At 35.2% G+C, this 16,497-nt stretch overlaps 1 protein-coding gene and 1 long non-coding RNA gene across 3 annotated transcripts; one reads left to right on the top strand and one right to left on the bottom strand.

Moving 5' to 3' along the window:
- Positions 1-2,232: 2,232 nt before the first annotated feature.
- On the bottom strand, positions 2,233-4,571 carry LOC113340778. Its single transcript, XR_003355638.1, has 4 exons — positions 4,394-4,571; positions 3,516-3,614; positions 3,014-3,073; positions 2,233-2,450 (listed from the first exon to the last, which is right to left on the bottom strand). It is a non-coding gene; the product is annotated as an uncharacterized LOC113340778 (long non-coding RNA).
- Positions 4,572-13,451: 8,880 nt separating this feature from the next.
- LOC113340750 lies at positions 13,452-16,229 on the top strand. Of its 2 annotated transcripts, none has more exons than XM_026585826.1 (8): positions 13,452-13,686; positions 14,082-14,130; positions 14,257-14,549; positions 14,663-14,799; positions 14,910-15,033; positions 15,187-15,565; positions 15,929-16,024; positions 16,176-16,229. In XM_026585826.1, exons 1-8 carry the CDS (start codon positions 13,562-13,564, stop codon positions 16,212-16,214), a joined length of 1,242 nt encoding a protein of 413 aa, XP_026441611.1. In that variant the 5' UTR covers positions 13,452-13,561; the 3' UTR covers positions 16,215-16,229. The 2 variants fall into 2 exon arrangements, with proteins under 2 accessions (XP_026441611.1, XP_026441610.1); XM_026585825.1 differs by having other exon boundaries at positions 15,929-16,095; positions 16,176-16,221.
- The last annotated feature ends 268 nt before the right edge of the window (positions 16,230-16,497 follow it).

Below are 16,497 nucleotides of genomic sequence, written 5' to 3'. Positions count from 1 at the left end.
ACAAGCGCCATCGCTGATGTATGCGTGACACTTCTTGGTCATTAACAAAAATTTAATATGGTTGGGAATTGGGATGGGGATTGAACTCCCAATCCTAGTAAGTAATTCGGCCAATTATTATCGAATAATTTGCGAATATTCACGATTGGACGTTTCCCGCCTTATTCGGCGTCCAAATGCAACCACGAACCGGATTCGTGAATTTTAAGTTCTTTCCGATTAAGTCGTGATTTTTAATGACTCGCGAATAATTCTCCGACATATTTGGTAGCAGTTGAAGACCTAAGCCCAGCCCATTTGGGCTTATTAATTTTTGGGTGAAATACAGATGTAGGCTTCTTTTTTTTTGGGGTATAATTTTAGGCCTTTTTTTTTCCAGCATAACAAAAGAACGATTTTTTAGGGACCATGGTTTTTTTGGGGGACCATGATCTTATTAGGCCAACCTCCCTATACTTAAAAGGGGTGTCCCAAAGTTAGCTAAATCCCCATTTACTCTTTACTTTAATTTAAATTAAAATTAACTTAATAACTATATAAATCTAATCATATACATCTAATCTAAATGAATTTATTAACCAAAATCAAAATCAAATCAAAATCAAAAGAGCAATCGAAAATTTTTTGTTTTGAAAAAAAGTTTATTCTCTTTTTCTTCTCTCTTTCCTTGACGTTCCTCGATTGAAAATCCATCAATCTTTTTAATTCGTTTTTAGATAGGAAAATTGAGTAGAAATCATCAAAATATGGTTTAAATGGATGTTAAAGTGGCATTTTCGGTTAGGAATAGTTTTAAAAAACTAGTTTTGTGACCGAACATTCTTAAACCAAGAACACGAAGAACACTTCGGTTATCACGAATTTAATTTTTCATAACCGAACTCCGAGTTCGGTTGATTCGCAAGTTTGTAACCGAACTCTATCCATAATACAAAAATAAAATAAAATAAAATAATAAATGTAACCAAACTGTGTTATTTTTCCTACTATGTTGAGTTATGATATAACCGAACTTTACCTACCTTGTTCGGTTGGTTCGCAAAAATTTCTAAAACTATCTAGTAACCTAACTCTACTTATATTCCAAATTTTTTTTTTCCAATGTAACCGAACTGTGTTATTTTGCCTACTATGTTGAGTTTCAATTTAACCGAACTTGTTCCACTATGTTCGGTTTGTTCGCAAAAAATCTTGACAAACCGAACTCTTCACTAATTGCATACATGTGGAGTTCGGTTAGATATGTTGTTGGGTTAAAGTTTGCGAACCAACCGAACATTACTCTGTAAGTCCTATAAACAAAGTTCGGTAACCTGCGTGTATGGAAAAGGTAACCGAGCAACTAAAAACCTCCATTAAAGAACGAGTTCGGTAACCTGCGTATATGGAAAAGGTAACCGAACTACACTTTCAGATGAGTTCGGTAACCTGTTCTTCACATAAGGTAACCGTACAAGCCCAAATCTACCCTAAAAATTTACAGTTTTTGGAAAATTTGGAGCAGTTCAACCAACATTATCTAAGTTTGAAACATACCTGGGTACCCAAATACTCTTCCTTCGGTTGTGGTTGGTAAAATCTTTTGTTTTTCATGTTTTCCTTCTTCATGTTCTCCAACTTTACTCTCTCAATAATTCTGCTTAATCATTTTACTAATCACTACGCTAACTATTATTAACACTAACTAACACTAACCAATCATTACCAAAAAAATTAATCAAGAGGGTAATTTATGTATTAATATAAATATTTAGATAAGGGATGACCTAGATTTACTTCTAATGTCTTTACCCAAAATAAAACCATGGTCCCCAAAAAAACCATGGTCCCCAAAAAACCGTTGGTTATCCACCTTTTTGCCACTGTTTGTGGAGAGCAAAAAGACTTATAAGCCCTTTGGAGGGCAAAAGACTTATGAGCCCTTTGAATACCACCTTTTTGCCACCGTTTGTGGAGGACAAAAAGACTTATGAGCCCTTTGAATCTTTCCACTCATCAAGTTGCAGTCTAACTCGCCGATTTGGAATAGTAACTCGGAGCTGAGTTGGCATACACGTGTACTTTTACACGTCATCAATCTAGGCCATGTCATCAATCTGTCCACGTGTCAGAAAAATTGTGGACCCCACATCACCAAACAACAGATTTTCTTACACTTTTCATTCAGATCAAAGAAAAATGGTTGATGGCTTTCATTTATCTTCAAATTCCAGCAGTAGCAGCAGCAATGAGTTTAAGAAAAATCTTATAATGTAATCAAAAGAAAATTGGATTCAACATTGTCTTAAACATTTCATAGTTTGATTTTCAATATAAAATGCAGTCATCCAAAGACATCTTAAACATAAACAAACCCACAAAATAAATTAAACTAAACATTGTCTTTCATTTGCTGCTTCTCTGGCCCCCCTTCCTTCAGCTTCAGGCACTAGAACACCAGCCTGATCCTTCTGCAAATTCAGTAGCCAACCCAAAGTTATTAACCTTGACAATTCCATAAGTAAACTTTGAAGATTGTTCAACAGAAGCAACATCATACATTATGTAATTCGGGTCTTTATAAAAGTCCCCTTGTCCACCACATCAACCTAGAATATCAGTAGCGGAATAACCGAACACACAAAGCACCACAGCTCTTGATATGTCACCAAAATCCATCTCAGGAAGATAAACAAATTCTCCTGTTATTGGATTGCATATTACACAAGACACTTCACATCATCTTTTTTCAAACAGGTAAGCAAACTAAACCATTGCAAGAACCAAACATAACAGGATTAGAAAGGTCATCACGTATAAGCTTAACAGGAATATTCCTTGATGTCCCTAAACCAAGGTGAAATTGTAAGTGTCTTAATAATCCTATGATGCACAATTATAATATGTTTAACCTATCGATGTTCACATAAATTTCCCTCATTGTCAATCAGCAGTCTAAGAAATCTGAAAAAGTTAACGGAAACCATACTGGCAATTCTACCCAAAACCTTAAATATTGTGACAGTTTTCATACCTGCTTATCGTGAGTTATCTGGAGAAGCCTGCCCACCAGATTCTGCGGCATTAGAAAACCCTGCAAATTCAGTCACCAACCCTAAGTTACTAACCTTGACAAGCAAATTTTGAAGATTGTTTAGCAAAAGCAGCGTCAAACATTATATAATGAAGAACTAGATGTGAGACAGATCCAGAGTCACTACTGCTAAATTAAGGACAGTCTGTAAAATGATGTGAATGTGTCTTCCTATTCACTCTCTGACTGGTAAGAGATCATTACGAGCTTTTCACATCCCGAGTCTGATTTGCTGTTTAGGATTGAAATTACATTAATGGAAGTGAAGTGTAAAATTGTAAGTGTCTTGATATCCTAGGATGTGTAATTGTATATGTTCTGCCTATCAATGTTTGCATGAATTTCCTCATGGTCAATAATTAGTTTATGAAATCTGAAAAAGGTAAGAGAAACCATATACTGGTAATCGTACCCAAAACCTTAATTGTGACAATTTTCATACCTGCTTACCAGTTCTGGCCAGCTCTAATTCGTACTCATGAACTATCCGACACCACTTGGTGTCTATTGCCCTCGGCAGACTCCTCTTTCTACGATCACCCTGGAATTTGGACAAAGATAGAGATGAGTATACACAAAAAAGTATTTTAATAAACTCTGAAGACAACAATACAGCCAGGAATAGATGAAAATTTCTTTCGAACCATTCTTATAATCTGGTGAACCAACTGTACTAGAAATGCCATCATTACTACTTTCTAAAATCAACACCATTGTTATTGTTATCAAAATCAGGATCATAAACTATCGGCCTATAATTCATCCCTATAACAAAATCAGGATCACTAACCTTCTCAAGTGTGAAATATACGAAACATATCCTATAACAAGGAGTGCCTACTAAACATATCCTATAACCTTCGTTACTTTTCGAGCTAAACAGACATACACAAAGTCATTATTATCCATCACTAACACAGCAAATCCAAGTTCACAACACTCACTGATTACAGATTTCTTTATTTCTGAACATACATATAATAACCCAAGTTGTATTTCATTGATTTCATATCATATCCCATGATTCTCATCAACATCAGATAAACCCAATAATACATACTAAATTTAGAACCCTAAATCAGTGTTCATCAAAAGATTCAAAAAACCATTGAAATATAATAGAAACCCTATAATCAAATGAAATCAAAATATGGAAACAAACATAAACTCTAGAAATCAAAGACAAACCCTAGAAAAACCATAGAAGTTTCTGTTTTTTGTATAAACCCTAGAAATTGAATTTCAAAACTATCTCAAAATCACAGTGTAAACAATAATCTGCTAATGAAACAAAATCTAGGGTTGGGGTTTGTCAGTTACCTCTCAATTCGTGGTTTACTTCGCCGTTTTTTTGATTTCTTAGTTTTACCCATCTTCACTTTAGCCTCTGAATCTATCAGACTTCTTCGTTCCTTTGATCTATTAGGTATACCCATCTTCTAACACAAAGAACTGAACAGAGAGGATTGGAAGGAAAACAGAGAGAAGAAGGAAAAGAAATGAAAATGGTGTTTGATCTGAGTTTATGTACCTTCTATCGTTAATTACGAAGTCCAAATAATTGTAGCCGTCAAAGAATCATCGACATCTGTTGGTTCGAGATTAACGAGTGAGATCTCACAATCCTGTCGTTAATTACGAAGTACCCTTATCTTAGCCGTCAAAATTCGTCGAGATCAACTGATTCGAGATGAACGTCTCAGAATTCACAGCCAAATAGAATGTCATACGTGCCATTGACACAAGTCAAATAATACGTTGCATTTGCCGCACACGTGTCTTATATCTATCTCATCTAATCTAAGCCGTTGATTATTCAAGGGATTAACACTACTATCAGATCAAGCACTAAAAAGACGACACATGTATAAAGGATATATGGATAATTTCGGCGTCATTATCTCATCTCATATGGGAAGAAATTGACAAAAGTAACTTTTTTGGATGGAAACATGGATGGAGGCCTAGTTTTGTTATGCGAAAAAAAAAAAAGTCCTAAAATTGTAAATCAGGGTGAAAAAGTGGCCTATATTTATAAATTCTCTTAACTTTTTTAAAAAAAATTCAAAAGGTGGGGCTCAATCCCTTAACCTATAACTCATAGTACTTTACACCCCTGACCAACTGTGCCAGACATTTTTTGAAGATGTTTAGGCATATATACCAAATATATCAGATTAAAACTACAAATTACCACTATAAAATGTTTCCAAAATAATTAACATATGCCGAATTATTTGTGACGCATTACAAAAATGTTAATACGAAATGTGGAAGTTGTGCAATATAAAAGGTACCCATATTATTGTCCGATATAGAAAAGGTACCCATATACTACTGCTATTCTGACAATGTAAACTATATTTAGTATCATTGTGCGTGGAAAGTTGCATTTATAATCATCTACAACAATCTAAGACGCATTAACATTCTCAGAGTTATGGGAAACATTTTGTACATTCATGAAGCAACGACTACTAATCTATCGAGTAAAGGTGGGTGTCAGTAGAGGCATTAACGTTTTCAAGGGACGTGGCACAAGATACGCTAAATCAGTACCGAATGGCATTTCAGCCATTTATAGACTAAGCATTCAGTGGCCGACCTAATAGATTAGGCAACGTCTAGACCATTTATGATCTAAATTGCGCTTTAATAGGAGCACCTAGAGTACCTAATAGATTAGAAATGTTAATTACTCTAAGCATATATATATATATCACAACTCTAAGACATATAGAAGGAAACTCACCTATAGAGCTTTAACACATCTGCAAGGAAGCTTCTTGTTAGGTTCAATAACTTATTTACCGCAGCAAAGCAACAACATGTTAAATGTTTATAGGCATAATGTTTGAAATATTATGGTATAGTTAGACAAAAGGCCCAAAATCAAAGGAACCTTTAGTTCATGACAGTGAACTGACGCCTAGGGGAATTCATCTAACTGCCATAGTCAACAATACCGCAGACACGAATTCTGCCTTAGCGTAAACAACAACTAAGTTGTTTCTTTAATTTTCTAGGATTGACATTCCTCTGAAGTTAAATATATCACATAATGAAATATCACTTTTACTGCTTCTATTCTAAGTTGGTTTCCACGTGATATGGTGTATGAGTAGACATCACATGAGAACAAAATCTTATGTGAGATATGAATTTCTTTACTGCACATAAAAGAAGACTACATGTCATACAAATAAACAATCAAAGAAATTTATAAACGATTTAGCACTAACTTACCCTTTGCTTCTTGTTAGCCATCTCACTTTTTAATTATTTTTTCGCAGTAGTGTAGTCGGTCCATCTACCAAGCCATCTCAAAGTTCTCGACTCCATTACCTTATCAAATTCTGCCAGACCAACCCCCCTCCGAAATAAATTATCCACAAACCTTGTATCAGAAACTTGGTGACACACGTCTTGAGCAAGATCACGTTTTTCCCTCCATCTTCTGCTACAATGGCTGACGCCTGACGTAGCCGTGAGTACTACACCTGCACAAATAATTATTCTCCGAGTATTTTTATTCCCTATCCAAAGCTGTTGAAAACATCCTGTGTTGTCTTTCGCTTATCTATCTCGCCAAAAAAGTCTCTACGATTTCACGCACCTCGGAATTTAAATTAGGTGCAAGCATTACAAAATTTGTCTCATGTTTAAAGCGTTTGCTACTATTTAAAACTCACACAATGTTCAAATCTTAGCTGCTATATGGAGCACACCAATAAACAATTGTCTTAGTTATTAGGATAGGTAGTTTACATGACCAGCCCGTCAGAAAAATGTTGCTCAGGTTAGAATTGTAGTCTTTAAAAATGTTGCTCAGATTGTTACTGCATAGATTAAAAGAGAAAAAAGAAAAACTCGTCAGCACAATCAAAAGATTACCTTCCCAAAAATTCTTACCTAAACAAAAATCGTCACCAATAAAAGCTTTATTATACATATATACCCATCTATCTATGAATTAATAGAAATGACAGCATCTCAAAAAAAAAATCTGCACTTTATATCAGTATAAAAAATGGGGAACGAAGAACCCTAACTTTGAATATACCAAAATCAGAATGGAACATACCTTTATAAATTTGCACTTTCTATCAGTATAAAAGAATGGAACACACCTTTTGTTTGAAAATAGCCTGCTTCATAACGCTCAAAAAATCTTTTTTTCATTCATAAAATGAGATTTAATCTTACATTAATTGCCGAACCGTAACGCCTATGGAGGGGAATCCACTGCGAAGTACTGTGAAGAAAAATAATGGGAAGAGAAACATATTACGTTGAGAAATGCGAGTAACTAGAGTCACCGTCAATAAACGGGTTAATTTGGACCGTTCATTATATGCCCAAAATATAGACCAGTCCACGGAAAAACACACCTAATCACCGTCCTTTATATATCCAAACTGTAGATGACCGTCAATGTAGAAAAACACCGTTTTCCCTAATAAAATAGATTGAAGTAAAATTTAATCATTAACACTAAACTAGATTATCAACACTAAACAATGTAAGCGTTAATTAGTCATTTTCAATTTTTTTTATAAGAGGCACTTGAAATTACCATGTAATGATCCTTTTTGTCCTATGACATGCCATCCCTCTAATAAAACTTGTCGCACCTATAACAGGGTTGTTCTATATACATGTTCGTTATTATACCAGTGACCCACTATGGATTATATTTGTTGTTCAATAAATAATTCAATGGTTTTGTATCCTTTCCAAATTATCACATGATGTTAAGTTCCCGTAAACGAAAACGGAGAGCCGGCCGAAACTAACGTGGGATGACTCGATAAAGAAAGACATGAGAAAACTTATCACGGGAGCAGGCTTTGGACAGACAAGCATGGAGAGCGGCGATCCACGTGGAAGAGGTAGGTTTCAGGAACGCTGACTAACAACCCACTTCTTTTCTGCCTGTCGATTTCATTTGTTTCCTTTGCCCCTAAACCCGCGAACACGTAAATGAAACCTGCAGATTGTGAAAGGGGAATCCCCTGTAGCGTTGCAGTAGGCAAAATTGTGAAGGGGTCACCCAGTAGCTTTTGTAACAAGGACATGATGTAAGTATGCCCACATATATTAATGGATCCCATTTAAACGGGGATTAATTGTCATCCGGTCCAAAACAAAAACAAATCGCGGCGTGTGCAGCGTCAAGTATTTTACCTGCCATAATGCGGATTGTGCAAGGCTCGACAGACCGGCGTAAAAACTATGTCGTACGTTTATGAGATTACTCTCTAACGACCTGGTACTTGCTAGTGGAAAAGGCTTTGGATTTGGATTTGGATTTGATAATTTCCCATAAGACAAAAAAATAATCAATATGCGCACTTTTTTGCTACCCTGTTTTAGACGACAGTAGAATGTATCTGGACAAATGCGATATATGTCTTTTGGATAGTCCGCAAAAAGCAAACTAGCCAACACTGTAGGAATACATGTCAACGAACACAACCGCTTAACAACTTTACCTGCAGATGATTAAATGTTAGTCGCCAAAGATCGAATATTTGGCCATCTAGCTATCTACTTGAACACCTTGATTAGACAATACACAAAGTACAATAAGTGGAAAATATATCTAAAGAAAAATTTAATGGCATGGATAAATAAAATTCCTACGTTGAACGGTAAGGAGATTCTTGGTTTTTGTTGGTCGAAATAAGTCTTTTGCTAATGAGAATAATGATGAAGACACTTGGCAATATATAATTGATTTAAAAATTACAAAGTCAAAAGAAAGACTTAACTTTGTGTGTTTGAAATTTTATAGACCAAATTCAACACGAAAGTCAAATATATATTATGACTCTTTTTCCAAATTAATATAATAATGGAAAAAAGACCGACATACTTCACACATAGTTTCCGAGAAAATAAAAGGATGAAGTAAATAAAATCTACATATATTTCCTATCTTTTCTTCACCTATATAATGTATTCACGGTGCGACACCACATCAAAAATGCAACGCCACAGGGTGGGGCAAAGCCCCGCACACACCAAATAAAAGATGCATCGCCACGAGATGGGGCAAATAAAAAATGCATAACCACGGGGAAGAGCGAAGCCTGCACACACCAAGTTAAAAAGGACCGTGCACAAATCTAGTTGTAATTGTAATCTTGTTATTGATTAATTTAGGGTGATTTGTTGCATTCCAGAGTTACCCCCTAAGAAAAATATTTCCACAAAATTTGTAAGTATTTTGTTTATATATTGTTATAACAAAATAGTTATCTTTCATTATTATATAGTGGTGCAACAAAAATAAAATAAAATTGGGGGCATAAAAAAGGATTTCTTCGGAGAAATTTTTTCTCAGGAACGGCCCTGTTACTACTTCTTTAGTTCGTCCGTTTTTGTTGACACCGGATCATTCGACATTTGGTTTCGAGGTTCAACTCTTGAGTGTGAGTATTATGCTGCTACACTAATATAATTGAATTTGTTAGTGTTTTTGAAAATTGTGGCTTATGAAGTTAGGGTTTTATCGCCTTTTGAAAGAGAGGTAGGGAAGCAACGCTAAGGAAGATAAAAGAGATTCAGGTACATGAAATTGAGAATTTTAAGATTAGGGTTTTCCCAAATCCACATTAAACCTTAATTGAGGTTCTACGGTAACTTCATGGGTGATTTAAGGTTTTATTTGGTAACTGATGTGGATGTTTTACCGATAAAGTTTATTAGGTTAGGTTTTTGTTGCTTTATTAAGCCTTTTGTCATTCTTTATGGTTACTGTAATATGTTTTTTTCTTCCCTTCTAATCGTTGTTTCTACTAAGACCTTGTTTGTTTGCAGCTGACTCGACGTCTGGGTCTGAGTCAACTCCTGAATCATGTTCAGTCAGTAGTCAGACCATTTAGTTTCATTTTTTTGACAGACCTTGACCCACGATCTGACTCAGAGGCAATCACTAACTCGGGCATTATTGAGTCAGGTACAATGTAATCAATATTAGATTTCGGTGAATATCGGCTGGGGTTCGATATACAATATTTCGATGAATATCGGCAAATATCGCCATCTCGGATAAAACTTTAGTAGATAAAATGGATGTAGAAAAAGCTTCTCATTTTGATGATATGGAAAGACCTTTCTTCAATTTCCATTTATCAAGTTCGTATCTTTCTTTCGTATGGGATTTCGATAGCGCCAACTAATGTAGGAGTTCATATAGGTCGGGAAGATAGAGTCTCAAGGTCGGGTCTTGAAAGCTGAACTTCGCGCACCGAAACCGATATTGTCGGCGATATCTCGGCTATCTCGGCCGGGATGCCAAACCAAATTGGCCAGGCGTAGAAATGCCGCAGAGTCGATGGTCCTTACCTTTGACTCTCTGAGTCGTGGCTAATAACTGTAATACCCCTCCATCCCGTAACTCATTACCCTTCCATCCCCCGTAACTCATTACCTTTGCTTTCTCTTCGACATGATCGATAGCAAAACGGAAAAACTAAAAACCCCATATCTCCTCCACCTCTTTCACCTGATCTCTTCCAAACTAAAAACCCCAGATCTCCTCCACCTCTTTCACCTGATCTCTTTCATGTTTTAATCAACTGTAGGTATAACTTCTATTGCATGGGTTTTTTTTGTGCTTGGTTTTGATTGTAATGAAATTCTAGGGTTTTCTTTGTTGTGAAATCTAGTCAATTTTTAGGGTTTAGATTATATTCATTTTCTATTCTGCTTGTGTTGGAGCTTGTAGTCAAACACACATTTATTATTATTGTTTTTATTGGAAATAATCAACTGATTCATGAAATGGTTCCTGATTTAAGTAATTTTATCTGTAGATGTAATTGCACATAAGGAATTTGATGAGGATTTAGACCCATTTATAAATTTTATTGAGTGATCTGTGATATATGTGTATAGTTTAGTCATTGTTTTCTTGTGGTAATGGTGTCCTCCCACCTGAATGAAAATGAGAACATGCTTCGAAGCCCCACTTTCCATGAAAATGAGTTTAAGTTGGTCCCATTTCTTAGCAAAATCTGGGCATGTGTACAGCATTTGTGGATTTGATTTAACATTATTATATACATAGTATCCGCTATCTCAAGTTGTTCATTATCTTCTGTTGCATACACATGGAATGAAACTTTGTGGTCATTTCTCTGTTTTCTTTTGCGTAACATTTTTCTTCCATTTCATTGCAGATTGGGAAGGCTAAAAGTTTATGTAGAGTAGGGAAGCACTCAAATACAGGCAAGTACTCATTGACCCTTGATTAGTTTTCCCTTGTTTTTTTTCTTGCAACCTTGAGTGTTTTAATAAAAATATTTGACACAACTTTTCTAGCTACATTGTACTGTTTTTGTAATTATTAGCCTTTGTGCATATTATGTTCATCTGTTGTCACTTGTGGTTTGTTTTTCATGGTCCGCAAAATTTAGGTCTGAAAACCAAGAAATGGCCATGGTAGCATGTTGTCTTGCATAAGCCAATTGATTGTTGTAGTACTAGGTCATATGGTGTCCATATTTTGACACCTATTAAGTTTGTGCAGCAATGTTTTCTTTTCTATGCAAGTGATTTCGTTATATTTATGTCCATATCTGGAACATAAGGTATTGGATAGGTCATAAATCTACTTTAAATTTATTGTTTCATGATGTCATACATGTTTAACTCCGTGAAAAATAACGCTGGATAGAGGGCTATGAAACCATTGTGATGTTTCAGTAATGATAAATGTTCATGGTCAAAAATCTATACAAGGGTATTTTATGTCTTATAAAATTCAGTTAGTTGAGTCAGGTCTGACTCAAAAAACAAACACATTTTCTGAGTCAGACCTTAGTGACTTAGATCCAGATGAGTCAGGTGATTTCAGTCAGACCTTAGTGACTCAGATCCAGATGAATCAGATGAGTCAGCTGCACACAAACAAGGTGTAAGTTTTTGTTTCAAGACACGCTGATAGATTCGGTGGACTTAGTAACAAGGTGCATTCTTTTTCGTGACCAGGCCTCTAAGTTGTCATTTGAACAACCTATTTTGAAACCGTTTATTCTTTGGTTGATGATTAAATTCTTGTTGAAGAGCCACTGATTGAAGAGCCACTGATGATAGTTTTAATATGGTTGGCAGAATGCAACAAACATTTAATTTGCAGCTTTGTTAGAAAATCATGAACTAGGACGGTGATGCTTTACCATTGGTTGTCCCTCCTGTTGCCTTCTCTTGAACAATGTTGTCTGCTAACAATATCTTTGATGCTGGTAAATTATATATATATATATATATATATATATATCTTTAGCGACTTCTGTCATGTGTTGGTTCTACGGTAACTTGTCTGTTGGCAGAATTCGTTCGTTGTGCCTGGTGGAAATCTGTGTACGATATATGGTTATTTCATCATTTTAACTATGGCCTGTAGGATTGTAACATGACGACTTTCTCTGTTCTGAATTTATGAACACTTTAATTGCCATGTATGTTACATAGGGTTCAGGGGAAATTTGGGGTTTTTTTTCAAAATAGGGCTACAGATAGAGAATTGTGGTGGTGTTATGAATTAGGTTTTGTATAATTTTGAGTTTTTCTAATTGTGATTGTTTAATTTTGAGTTTTGTCCTATTAGGGTTTATAACTGGTCACTGTCATACTAAGATGGGTGACTACTTTTTGCAGGAGATGGAGCTTGCTGATGCAATGCCGTGGAAACAATTAGTCAAGGAAAATTTAATCATGTTATCTACTTGGGATGATAGTTTTACAAGGAATTGGTATATCTTATCTAAGGTAGATAACGATAGTTTAGTTTTAGAAAGCGTTCAACCATGCAATCAAAAGCTACAGGGTATATCAACAACTTTTAATTCCCCTGAAATACTACACTGTCATGGCGGAAGAAAAGAAGACGGTGTAGTAAGTAATCAAATCTTTTCTTATAACCTGAGAACAAAAAAGTGGACCGAGTCAGCTAACCTCCAAACACCAAGATACAATCATGTTTCATTCTCTACAACAACTTCGGATTGTTTTATTGTGGGAGGCAGTAGTTCAAGTCTGGTAGAGCATTTTACGTTGACTGGTAAATCATTTCTTAGCCATTTTCCAAAAGATAAGTATGATGGTTTGACTGCTCTAAGGGTATCTTCGTTTGCGTATACCAAGTCCAGGAAATCTTTAGCTGAAATTTATATATGGTGTGAGGATGGTACACATGTTACCTACGGAGTAGCAAAACAGATATGGAGTAAAACTTCTAAATATTCAGAGATATTCGCTAGATCTCCAGAAAACATTGAGTCTCCTATAATTTCAGGCCAAATGGTTTCAGTGCTGAACAATCATTTTTGGTTCTTCCATCTTTCTAAGAATGAGTGGTTAGAAGGAATTGAGCTTCCAGTTCCTCTAAAAGCCAAGGAGAAAATACATCTCTTGGTTTTTGGGAAAGACCGTCTCTTAGTGTTGTATGTTTGCACCAAGGGGAAACTAAATTGTTATATGTATCAAGTCGGGGATGTTGTATTAACATTAATTACTGGTGGAATATTTACATTATCAAACAAAAAAGGTGGCGAACAATACGACGTTTTGGAGAAATCGCACTTATCAACTGCATCGTCTTTGTAAGTATCTCTCCTTTTATTATCTCTTCTTTTCTTTTTTTCGCATGCGTGGTGTGGAAAATTGATTGCAAAATGTGATTGGTGGCCTCTACTAGGCTAGTTTGAGTAGAGTGAGTCTACCCATAAGAGACAAGGACTTCAGTTTTCATCCTGCCACTTTGTTATTGACCCCATGTAACTGAGTTTTTTTTCTTATGTGAATACTACACCTAGATAGGTTGGTGGTAACTGAAAATACAAGTATAAATTTTGATAATGAATATATTAAAGTTTCCATTCCGCCACTCCGTTTTCTCATATTTCCCCTTATATAATTGAATAATGAATATATAAGTATTAACTTTAACTTTTCTGTTGTAACTGATTTTTTTGTTTCTTTTTTTGTTCTCCTCAAGATTTGTAACAAAGACGCAACAGCAATTAGATGAAAAAGCACAAACCAAGGTGCTTTATTTGCTTTCCATTTTTTTAGTACGTAATCATGTTTAGTTGTATCTTACAAATATTTGTATTTACTTTCCATCTTTTAGATGAAGTACAAATTAATAACATTTATTTTCTTTTGGGCAGATACTGAATCTCCAGTTCCTCCCTACAGATGTTAAAAACCAGTTTCGCATGCATATAGAAGACGGAGATGTGAAATCAGTTCGAAGCTGTGGTCTTCTGATTGGAAACAAAGTACGGCACAGTATTAGACCATCTAGAGTTCTTCAGAACTACATGCCAAGCAATGGGGAAATGCCGTGCATGCATGAAGGTTGGGGGATACCTGCAAAGACTGTCCTTGAAGCTGATGACTTGTGGAAACAAGGCCCTTGGAGTACATATTGCATGGCTGAGAAGTTTGTTACAATGACATAGTGAGTATTTTTCTTTTTGATATTGCAAGTACTTTTGTTAAAGTCGTTATATTATTATGTCATAAGTTTATTGAAGTATTTAAATTTTGGATTTATGCTTGAAAATAATGCAGCAAGATACTACAGACACTTGTTGGATTCAAGAAACAAGGTCGTTGGATAAGGGGTATAAACGGAGAAAATGTGGTTTTCCAGAAAAATGATATTCATCACAGGTATCCACAGTTGAAGGATTGTCTGATTCTAACAGGTAAGATGGTTTTATTTTTTCTATGTTACAACGACACAACATAGTGTACAAATGTGTAGAATTTTTGCTATAAGGTTTTAAAAGCAATTGTACTTGTGTTTCTTTTTCAGATGACGAGTCTGAAGATACACGCTTCAAATCTCTTGCTACATTCATTCAATCTTCGATAAAGTTTGACGAAAAATTGTTGGATCCAACTGTCAAAAGTCTACTCAATTGTCTTAATGAAAAGACGTAGGTTTGCTAGATCTATAATATTTATTTGAACTTGAATAAAAATAAGTCTTGTTTATTAGAACTTCCGCAAGGTATTTTACATTAATCGGTTGTTTAAATAATCTGTTGCTAATGAATGCTTTATCACTGATCCACATTTATTGTTTTTAGTCCTTATAGCATCACTATGCTCCAGCAAAAGAAGTGGAAGTACCTGCTTGGCCATCTCCTTTTCATGACTTCTGATGAAAAGGCTACCTTATTGATCAGCATGAGGGATAGAGTGCGTGGGCAAAAAGCTATTGAACTTAAAGTAGAAATGAAGGAGCTCATGCCTTCAAGTGCCTCTTGTAAGAGTTGGGATATATTAATAAATCAGGATCGCCTTCCACTTTTTTTCCATGCCCGAGTCAAAAAGATGAAAGCAAATGCACTGATGGATCGGAATGGGATACCTATTAACTATAACAACTATAACAAGACACAAGTGTCGGGAATTATTATATTTCTTAGAGACACGTATGAGCATGTCAACGACATGTATACATTGGTGAGTCATGTTCATGTTTCAAGTTAAGGAATAAGAGGAAATAGAAGTAAAAGCTAAGTCATGTTCATGTTTCTGTTTGATATGCTTTTATTTCTATCTTCTTAACTTGCATTGTTATGTTTCATGTTGCTGTGCTGATAGTGTGACTATGTTCAGCTAAAATTTATTGCTTGACTGTTCTGTGTAGCCTTAAAGGTGTTGTTGAGCATGATGAGACTAGGGTTATGGTTTGTTTTCAGCATAAGGGTTCTTAAATCTTGTTTAAGCATAAAGCATGATTAAGAAGCTGAAATTCCAACAATTTTAACTAGGTAAAAGAACCAATGAAATAACGTGATAATAATTTTGTTGCTTTCATAACAGGATAATGCTAATGGGCGTTTCTATTATCCAGAAGACTTTGCAAAGTGCACTGAGCTTGTAGCTCCAGAATTGCTTCCTAGTTACTTTGATCATCATGTAAGTGGGCGTAATGATTTAATGAGGTTATACACTTATACATGTCAGCTTGGGCGTAATGATTTAATGAGGTTATACACTTATACATGTCAGCTTACAACTTGTTAATTTTTTTGTTTTCTTTGTTGATTTTTTTAATTTTTAACTACAGGGTAGCTTGAGGGAACGGTACGAGAAGAAGTTCTGGTGAAGGATCTCCAGGTAAACTATTCATTTTCACAATTTTTGGTCTTCTCATTTTTACAGAAGCTTTTTCTATTTTTAGACTTTAGGCTTAATTGCACTGAATTCTCGTGGTATTAAACTTTTCATTTTCACAAATTTTAGACTTGTGCCATTTTTATCTTCACATAAGCTTTTATTGATATGCCTGTCTTCTTTCAATTTGCAGTATCATGTCTAAAATTGTTATTCCCCACCTAGATGCTTACTTTCACTGAATTCTCATGCAAGTTTAATTGAATTAGCAGTTC

This window comes from Papaver somniferum, unplaced genomic scaffold (assembly GCF_003573695.1).
Source record: "Papaver somniferum cultivar HN1 unplaced genomic scaffold, ASM357369v1 unplaced-scaffold_23, whole genome shotgun sequence".
Taxonomy (NCBI): Eukaryota; Viridiplantae; Streptophyta; class Magnoliopsida; order Ranunculales; family Papaveraceae; genus Papaver; species Papaver somniferum.
Note: the sequence above shows the minus strand (reverse complement) of the source record. Positions and strands in the feature narration are given on the sequence as shown.

Bases quoted from the DNA above. Each gene is read 5' to 3' on its own strand.
- LOC113340750 (XM_026585825.1), top strand. From the start codon at position 13,562: ATGTATCAAGTCGGGGATGTTGTATTAACATTAATTACTGGTGGAATA. The intron at 14,131-14,256 runs GTGCTTTATTTG...TCTTTTGGGCAG, and splicing joins ATGAAAAAGCACAAACCAAG to ATACTGAATCTCCAGTTCCT. The intron at 14,800-14,909 runs GTAAGATGGTTT...TTTCTTTTTCAG, and splicing joins GGATTGTCTGATTCTAACAG to ATGACGAGTCTGAAGATACA.